The following is a 10,148-nucleotide window of genomic DNA, read 5'->3' on the forward strand; positions in this document are numbered from 1 at the left end:
GATTTTTTTTTTACTCAAATTTTGGAATCTCTCTATCGCATTACAGTTTTCTACCCCCAACTTCACCTCTCTAATAACATTCTTCATAAAGCCTATGCTGTGTCAAAGATCACAGCACTGCTGGATGGCTGTTTTTCAAGCAGAAACATGCATCTTTGATGGGACATTTATCTAGGTCTCCCCTTCCATGTATCTGTGGCTAAACACTGGTCATCATTACAGAAGCATTTAGCACATCTACTATGTACCAGGGTACTATGCTAGGCACCGGACAGACAGAGATATCAAGACATGGTAGATAGCTTGGCCTTGGAGACCACAGACTGACTAGTGAGAAGAAAGAAAACAATCCTAAGTGTGATGAGTACAGCAAAGGAAAAGGACAGGGCATGACGGAAGCTTGCGATGAGAGGATCCCCCAGAGAACTTTCACCACTGCCAAGTGGCAAAGAGGCCATCCTCTAACCAAGACTGTTAAGAGGGCAAGACAATGAGCACTTAAAAACCACCACTGAGGGCCTCCCTGGTGGCGCAGTGGTTGAGAGTCCGCCTGCCGATGCAGGGGATACAGGTTCGTGCCCCGATCTGGGGGGATCCCATATGCCACGGAGCGGCTGGGCCCGTGAGCCATGGCCGCTGAGCCTGCGTGTCCGGAGCCTGTGCTCCGCAAGGGGAGAGGCCACAACAGTGAGAGGCCCGCGTACCGGAAAAAAAAAAAAAAAAAAAAAAACCACCACTGAAAACTTACCAATCACTTCCAGTTCTGGGAAAAAGGAGGAAACGTACTTTACCCTATTCCTCACACTAGGTATAAATAAAAACATAATATATAAAACAAACAGAAGACAACTCTGAAAAGCAGAGAGAAGGTAAACCAACTGTGACCTCAGGACCCAATGAACAACAAACTGGTGAGTTCCCTGGGTTTAGTTGTGGCTTCATACACCACAGGTTTGAAGAGGGAAGTCAGGACTTCCCTCGTGGTCCAGTGGGTAAGACTCTGCACTCCCAATGCAGGAGGCCCAGGTTCGATCCCTGGTCGGGGAACTAGATCCCACATGCGTGCCGCGACTAAGAGTCCACATGCCGCAACTAAGAGTCCGCATGCCACAACTAAGAAGTCCTCACACCACAACTAAAAACAGGCGCAGCCAAAATATAATAAATATTAAAGAAAATAAAGAGGGAAGTCAGCAACCCAGAAACACCAACAGGCACAGACCAAAAAAGCCCCAACAAATCCCTGCTCTACATCTAGCAGAAGAACCAGAAAAGGGGAAGACCAGCAAGACTGAAAGGTTTTGGACATTACCGCTCTAGTCCAGCCAAATGCCACAGAACAAACCACCGATTCCACCCACAGACCACCAGCGGTGGCAAGCAGGGCTGTAACAGGCACCCCAAAACCCCCACCAGGGTGGTGTCAGAGAAGGCAGAGGCAGCAACCAGGGCGGTCACTGCCAGACAGTCACAAGACCCCCCCACCTATGTACATACACACAGAGGGCACTTACTGGAGACTCAGAACCTGCACCACCGCCAAGCAGCAAGGAGGCCATCCTCTGACCAGCATGTCGGTGGAGGGCATGTGGGCCAAGGAATGAGGCACTGCCGCCGCCCCCCGCCCCGGCCAGGAAGGCAGCAGGGAGATGTACTGGGGAGCCAGGCACTAACGAGGAACTCTCAGAGAAGGCCAAAAACATGGGTACTTGAAGAAGTTAAAGCCTCTGTCTGGTACCTACAACTACATCAAACCTTAAACACAGTCCAATTTCTAGCCCGTTGAACATAACACTGCACACTAGAGGCCTATTTACTTCCATTCCTATTACCCAATAAAACATGTCTGGCTCTCAACAAAAACTACGAAGCATGGCAAAAGGCAAGAAAAAAACCATCTAAAGAGATAAAGGTAGCATCAAACTCAGATATGGCACAGATGTTGGAATTATCAGGCGGAATTTAAAGTAACTATTATTAATATTTTAAGGGCTGTAAAGGAAAAAGTAGGCAACATACAAGAACAAATGAGTAATGCAAGCAGAAGGATGGAAAATCTAAGACAGAATCAAAAAGAAATGCCACAAATTAAAACACTGTAACAGAAAAGAGAAAATGCCTTTGATGTGATGATCAGTAGACTGGACACAGCTGGGAAAAGAATCAATGAGCTTGAAGATACGTCAACAGAAATTTCCCAAACTGAAAGCAGGATAAATACCAAAAACTTACACAAATACTAAAATACAAAAAGAAAAAAACGCACACAAACTGCAGAAAACCAAAGATGAAGAGAAAATCTTGAAAGAAGCCAGAGGCAAAAACACTGAACTAGTGAAGAACAAGAGTAAGAGTTAAGCATACTTCTCACCGGAGACCATGCAAACAAAAAAAGAGTGGGTAAAATATTTCAAGTGTTGAAAGAAAAAAATCACCAACAAGAACTCTGTATCTAAAGAAACCATGCATCAAAGTGAAGCACTTTCCTGAACAAACAAAACTGAGAGAATTCAGCACTACCAGGCCTGCCTGCAAGGAATGTCAATACTGTTAAGATGGCATTCCTCCCCAAACCAACCCACAGATGATCCCTATGAGAATCCCGGCTGGCATCGTCAGACCCACCGCTGCTCCACCTTCACACCTTCCCTCTGTGTGGTGCCCCTCTGCCGCTCTATGGACATGTGTGGTTGCACGTAGGGTCCAGGATAATGTCCTCATCTCAAAATCCTTACCTTAATCATATCTGCAAAGACCTTCTTCCCCTCTTCAGCCTACAATAGCAAAAATATCTTGGAAAAAGAAGAAAGTAGGAGGAATCAGTCTACTCAATTTCAAGACTATTATATAGCTAGAATTATCAAGCCTGTGTGGTATTAGAGGAGGAACATACATGTCTCTGAGTGAAACAGAAGAGATGGCCCAGAAACAGACCCATACAAGTGTGGCCAGTTGATTTTTGACAAAAGTGTAAAAGCAATTTATTGGAGGAAAGATAGCTTTTCAACAAACAGTACTGTAGTAATTAGATACCCATAGGCCAAAAAAAAATGAACCTTGATTTAACCTCATACAAAAATTAAACTCGGGCTTCCCTGGTGGTGCAGTGGTTGAGAGTCCGCCTGCCGATACAAGGGACACGGGTTCGTGCCCCGGTCCGGGAAGATCCCACATGCCGAGGAGCGGCTGGGCCCGTGAGCCGTGGCCACTGAGCCTGCGCGTCCGGAGCCTGTGCTCCGCAACGGGAGAGGCCCCAACAGTGAGAGGCCCGGGTACCGCAAAAAAAAAAAAAAAAATTAAACTCAAAATGGATCACAGGGACTTCCCTGGTGACGCAGTGGTTAAAAATCCGCCTGCCAATGCAGAGGACACGGGTTCGAGCCCTGGTCCAGGAAGACGCCACATGCCACGGAGCAACTAAGCCTGTGCACCACAACTACTGAGCCCGCGTGCCACAACTACTGAAGCCTGTGCACAACTACCGAAGCCCGTGCGCCACAACTACCGAAGCCTGCGTGCCTAGAGCCCATGCACCACAAGAGAAACCATCGCTATGAGAAGCCTGCGTACCGCAGCAAAGAGTAGCCCCCACCCACCTCAACTAGAGAAAGCCCGTGCACAAAACCAAAGAACCAACACAGCTAAAAATAAATAAATAAATAAATTTATTTAAAAAAAAAAAAAGGATCACAGATTCAAATATAAAACTATAAACTTTTAGGGGAAAAAAAACTTGAGGGAAATATTTAGAATCTAAACCTACTGTAATGGTTAATTTTGTGTGTCAACTCAGCTGGGTCAGATATTTGGTGAAGCATTATTCTAGATGTTTCTGTGAAGGTGTTTTGGATGCAATAAACATTTAAATTGGTGGACTTTGAATAAATCAGGTTGCCCCCTGCCCCCACTAGAGAGGGTGGCCTCATCCAGTCAGTTGAAGGCCCTCAGACAACAGAAGACTGACCTCCCGTGCAAGAATAAATTCTGCCAGCAGACAAACTTCGGATCTGAACTTCAATACTGGCTCTGCCCTGGGTCTCCGGCCTACCATCCCACCCTTCAGGTGTTGGACTTGCCGACTTGTGTAATCATATAAGCCAATTCCTTAAAATAAATCTCTCTCCATACACAAACACACACACACACACACACGCCTTACTGCTTGTTTCCCTGGAGAACCCTGACTAATAGAGCTATACAGCGAGTTCTTAAGACTTGACACAAAAGCCTGATCCATAAAAGGGAAAATTAATAAATTGGACTTTATCAAAATTAAAAACCTTTGCTCTGCAAAAGACACTGTTAAGAGTACAAAAAGACATTGGGAGAAAATATTTGCAAATTATATATCTGACAAACGACTAGTATCTAGACTATACTAAATAAAGACTCTAATCAGCTTGATGCTTTGTGACCACCTAGAGGGGTGGGATAGGGAGGGTGGGAGGGAGGCTCAAGAGGGAGGGGATATGGGGATATATGTATATGCATAGCTGATTCACTTCGTTATAAAGCAGAAATTAACACACCATTGTAAAGCAATTACACTCCAATAAAGATTAAAAAAATAAAATAAAAAAATTTTTAAACTCTCCAAACTCAACAGTACAAAGTCTAATTAAAAATGGGCAAAAGCCTTGAAGAGACATTTCAATGAGAAGGATCTACTGATGGCAAACAAGCACATAAAAGGTGTTCCACATCATTAGCCATTAGGGAAATGGAAATTAAAATCAGGAGCAATTACGACACACCTAACAGAGGCTAAAATAAACAAGTGACAACACCAAATGCTGGTGAGCATGCAGAGAACCTGGATCACAAGCATTGCTGATACAAATGTAAAACGTACAGCCACTCTAGAAAACAGCTTGGCAGTTCCTTGAAAAATTAAACGTGCAACTGCCATATAATTGCTGTTTAATTTTCTTGAAAAGTTAAACAGCAATTATACACACGGGCATTTATGCCAAAGAAATAAAAAAGGTATGTTCACACAAAAACCTGTGCAGAAACGTTTATACGTAGCAGCTTTGTTTGCAATAGCGAAAAACTGGAAACTCAGACATTCTTCAATGGGTGAATTGTTTTTAAGTACGGTACATCCATACCATAGAATACTAGTTAGCAACAAAAAGAACAAACCCTGATACACACAACAGCCTGGATCAATCTCCAGAGAATTATGTGGAATGATAAAAGCCAATCCCGGGGGCCTCCCTGGTGGCGCAGTGGTTGAGGGTCCGCCTGCCGATGCAGGGGATACGGGTTCGTGCCCCGGTCTGGGAGGATCCCATATGCCGCGGAGCGGCTGGGCCCGTGAGCCATGGCTGCTGAGCCTGCGCGTCCGGAGCCTGTGCTCCGCAACGGGAGAGGCCACAACAGTGAGAGGCCCGCATACCACAAAAAAAAAAAAAAAAAAAAAAGCCAATCCCGGGGACTTCCCTAGTGGTCCGGTGGTTAAGAATCCACCTTCCAACGCAGGGGACGCAGGTTCAATCCACATGCTGCAGGGTGACTAAGCCCACACGCCACAACTAATAAGCCCATGTGCCACACCTAGAGAGCCCACGCATCTCAAATACTGAGCTTGCGAGCCACAACTAGAGAGAAGCCCACGTGCCACAAAGAAGAGCCCGCACACTGCAACAAAGATCCCGCGTGCCGTAACCAAGACCTGACGCAGCCAAATAAATAAATAAATAAATAAATAAATATTTTTAAAAGCCAATTCCAAAAAGCTACATAGGCTGTGAGTCCATTTATATAACATTCCTGAAATGACAAATTATAAAAATGGAGAACAGATTAGTGGTGGAGAGCGGTTAAGCAGCGTTGGGGGTGGGAGGGGAGCGGGTGTGGCCATTAAGAGGGCAACATAAGGGGTCCTCGTGTTGATGGAAACGCCCAGCATCTCGCCTGTACCAATGTCAACACCCTGACTGTGATACTACAGTCCAGTCTGACAAGACGTTACAACGGAGGTAAATGGACAGAGGGCACAGGGGACCCCTCACTATGGTTTCCTACCACTGCTTACGAAGCTACAACCATCTCAAAATGAAAGTTTAATGAAAGAAGACTGATCAGTACTAACATGTCAGAAGAATGAAAATCTCCTAGCAGAGACACGGCGGGGAGGGCGTAGATACTGACTGGGAAGGGGCTCATGGCTTTACATAAGCACAAATCCATCAAGCCGTACATTTAAGATTAGTACAATTTACACACGTGATTATATGCTATGCCTCAGTGAAAAGTTATTTTAAGTTGCCTTCTGATTATTAATCTTGTTTACTGTAATCATGATATGATTATGTATAAAAAATTTTTTAACTGTCTGTACATTTATCAACAATGAAACCATGGGCAGCTTTTAGCAGAAGCTGTTTAGGTGGGGTGGTGAAGCCATATGAGACCAGGTTAAGGATTGAGCAGGAAATGAGCAAACACAAAGAAGCAAATACGTGCAACTCTTTCCAGAAGTTGTCAGTAAGGAGTGATACGGTGATACTCGGAGGGGAAGGTATTGCTGAAGAGCTTTACTAAAATAGGAAAACAGGAGCAAATGTACATCCTGAAGGAAAAAACTTGGTAAATAATGAGCCTAAAGCCATATGAGCACAACGCTACACAATGTTTAGCAAAAGGTTTGTGAAAAAGAGGGAAAAGCAAATATGAAGAGACCACTCATTGATAGAAGATGCCACGCCTGCACTGCCGGTACTTGGGGGAGATCACCGATGACACTGGTGCACCTGTAGGTTTCATGGTGGGAATAACTGTAACAGAAACAACGACGACAACAGTAATGACAGCTCTGTGGTGCTGAATGCGTGCTGCGATAGCCAGCCCCGAGGTGACCCTTAATGTCCCGTAGCCTGATATTCACACTCTGTGCTGTAACCTCCATACAGAGCAGGGCTGAGCTGTGTGATCGCCAAGACATGACAGGGTGCAACTTCCAACATCGGGGCATAAAAGACAATGCAGCTTCCACCCTGTTCCCTCTTGGATGGCTCTGTCTCGGGGAAAGCTAGTCACAACATTCAAGCATCTGCAAAGAGGCCCAAACAGCACCAGGTGAGTGACCATCCTAGAGGCAGCTGCTCTGACCCGGCCAAGCCTTCGTAAGACGCCAACCCCGTGAGAGACCCTAAGCCTTTAAAACCACCACCTAAGCTGCTTCTGAATGACTGACCCACAGAAACTGTGACATAATAAATGTTTGCTGTTTTAAGCCAGGAGATCTGGGAGCAATTTATCAAGCAGCAGTAGATACCTACTCTACTTGCTTAAGTGCCAGGCACAGTTGTAAGCCTGCTAGGTATACAGGAACCCACTTGTGATCCCCATGTCAGGAGGAGGAAACTGAGACACAGAGAAGTTAAGTAATCGGCCCCAATTATCAGTCAGCCGGTAAGTGATATGGACCCGGATTCAAATCTAAGGACAGCTCGATTAATTGCTGTGCATACGTCTTCCCCAAGCAGAAGCAGTTCCCACCCCACGGTTTTCACTTCTGCCGTGAAACAGAAGGCAAGACTATCTGCTAAGAGAGCAGGGAAAAGCAGGTGGATCAGAGAACTGAATAAAACGGAAAAGGTTTGAAACAGCTGCCACGAAGAGCTAGGACGAGGTCTGGCTAGAGAAATGGAACAGGATTTCCAAACAGTCCAGGAGAGGTTAGGAGCCACGAGCTTCCAGGGAGTGAATTGAAGATGAGCACAATGAAGAGAACACAGGGCTGCTAGTGGACCTACACATACAGCGTAATTTCAAGTGTGAAACAGTGGTGATGGCCAGATGGAAGAGAAAACACACGTCTTTCCCAAGTCCAACTAATACATAAGGAGCCACATACAGAACAAGTCCAGGACACATGAAAGAAATATTCTACATCAAAGTATCACATAAGGACTGAAGAAAAGACTAAGACGAATGATGATAAACTGACAGTAACTGCCTTGATCTCAAGCATCAGAAGTTTTTCTAGAGAACCTTCCCTTTTTCCTGTCTCCATTCAAAATGTCACAAGAAAAATTAAAACCTATAAAAGAAAAAGAACATACTAGTTCCATTACAATCAGACCACACCTTAAGAGCAGCCTCACTGACTTAATTTGATGAATAAATCTTACAACAGAGCTTTAGGCCCAAAACGTATCAAATTCACTAATAATTAAACTTTTCTAAACACATTCAAGTTTCAGTTTCACGCATGTGCTTTTAAAATTACTTCTCTTTACTTGACAAACTGACACAAAGTAATCTCAAAATAAAAGTTAGTTAAGGGGGGGATATCAAACCGTAGATGCAAAATTTTTTCAAGGCTAACATTCAATGCAAGACACTTAAGACACAAAAGTGCGTGAACAGAGGTAAAGGTTTGTGCATTCTCTCTCTTTATATATATATATATATAAAATATTCAAAGTTAATAAACAAGTTTCAAAGAACAAAAGTTAGTATTAGTAGTTAATATTCCTGTGACATTTTTCCTCTTATATCCATTATTACCTGAAGACTTAGTGAAAACAAATCAAAATGAGTGCAGCTAGAAAACATACTTTTTCCAGTAAAAGAAATATCATCCCTGGATAAACTAAGTAAATCCTTTCCACATAATGGGTAATCAATAGAGAGGGGGAAAAAAAGTGTCCACACTTCTGGCAGTTCTAGGCCTACAAAGGAACAAGAAGAATTAGAGAAACCCTAAAGTGAACCTCCATCATCCCCCAAGTTATTTCACATATTCTGTCTCTCTCGGTTGGGATAAACCCATGTACTCTGAAAACATAAGGCAAAACAAACAATTCTTAAGTCTTACGAAGATTTTAATTAAAATAAAACCTATAATTAAGAATGGATAAACAACAAGTCCTACTGTATAGGACTGGGAGCCTACAGTCAATATCCTGTAATAAACCATCATGGAACAGAATATACGAAGGAGTGTGTGAGTGTGAGTGTGTGTGTGTGTGTGTGTGTGTGTGTGTGTGTATATGACTGAGTCACTTTGCTGCACACCAGAAACTAACCCAACACTGTGAATCAACTACACTTCAATAAAGTAAATTTAAAAAAATTTAAAAATAGTACCACCTATAATTAAATGGTTATGAAGGTGGCACAAGTGTTCCATCATCCACTTTCAGTCTTACCCTTATCTGCTCAGTGGAGCTGCTGCTAAGCTCATCACCAGACTCTGAATCCTGATGTATCCGTTCCGAGCCTTCTCCTGCTGAATCACAAGACTGTTCCTGGGAGAAGCCAGCTTTCTCTACGTCCAAGAACTCCGGACCAGGAAAGTGACCAAATAACCGTGTCCTATTCTGTCCAGAAACTTTGGGAGAATGTGAGTCACTGTTGAACTTTCCATTATTATGGGTCAGGTCCAGGCTGAGGTTGACAGTCTGACCTGGAATATAACTGGGTCCAAAATTCTGATTGGCATCACGAATAAGACCTGTTCCTTGAACAGACGGCGACGGCTTTCCAAAACTTGAAAGCTCGGGCAATTTGTTCACATTTTCTGTGGACCTCTGAAGGTGGAGACTCTGCATCGCTTTCACAGAATGATTCGGCAGCCCCGCTGCCTGTTTCACAGGTGGCATCAGGGCTCTGCGGCCGACCTCCCTCACATACTGGGCAGGCACATAAAAGGCTTTGGAGTTCTCATCCAGCTTCACCTGCCACCAGTCATCGTTGGTCTTCTTCACCAGGATATATCGCTCCCCTTGTTTGATCACGACCTTTCTGTCCTTCGCTTCGTATTCATAATCATATTCCACTTCAATATACACCTGCCCTGGAACAATCTTCCCACCTCTGTCAGCCATTTTCATTCCATAACATTCACCTCTCAAAAAGGACGCTTTGCCACATTATGGCTCTGTGGCTTGTTGGATCAATACGGCTATTTTTAGTTAAATGAAGGAAGAGAATGAAGAAAAAAGTTAACATAGTCTGGATTTTTAATATTCGTTCACAAGCATCACAGAATAAAGAACATTACCTTCAAATCTCAAACCCAGAAATTAAACATGTTTCTAATACTGTATGTATGGTCCTGCATTACAAACGCTCTCATTCTAACTGTATTCTACATTTTTCAGCCGTTTATGACCAAAACTGAACCAATGACT

The 10,148-nt window shown here is 43.8% G+C and overlaps 1 protein-coding gene across 7 annotated transcripts in view; it reads right to left on the reverse strand.

Annotated features, from left to right (window-relative positions):
• The window catches only part of ARHGAP12 (Rho GTPase activating protein 12), a gene marked incomplete at both ends in the record, with an annotated part of 92,073 nt that extends 82,225 nt beyond the window's left edge, over positions 1-9,848 (reverse strand). For 6 of the 7 annotated variants that reach the window (XM_079701272.1, XM_079701270.1, XM_079701271.1 and 3 more), the window contains one exon: positions 9,165-9,848. In XM_079701272.1, coding sequence (XP_079557398.1) covers positions 9,165-9,848 — 684 coding nt within the window. The remainder of the gene's footprint in view (positions 1-9,164) is intronic. The other variant, XM_079701268.1, reaches the window with a different exon arrangement.
• Positions 9,849-10,148: the final 300 nt, after the last annotated feature.

Source organism: Hyperoodon ampullatus (assembly GCF_949752795.1).
Source record: "Hyperoodon ampullatus genome assembly, chromosome: 3".
Classification (NCBI taxonomy): domain Eukaryota; kingdom Metazoa; phylum Chordata; class Mammalia; order Artiodactyla; family Ziphiidae; genus Hyperoodon; species Hyperoodon ampullatus.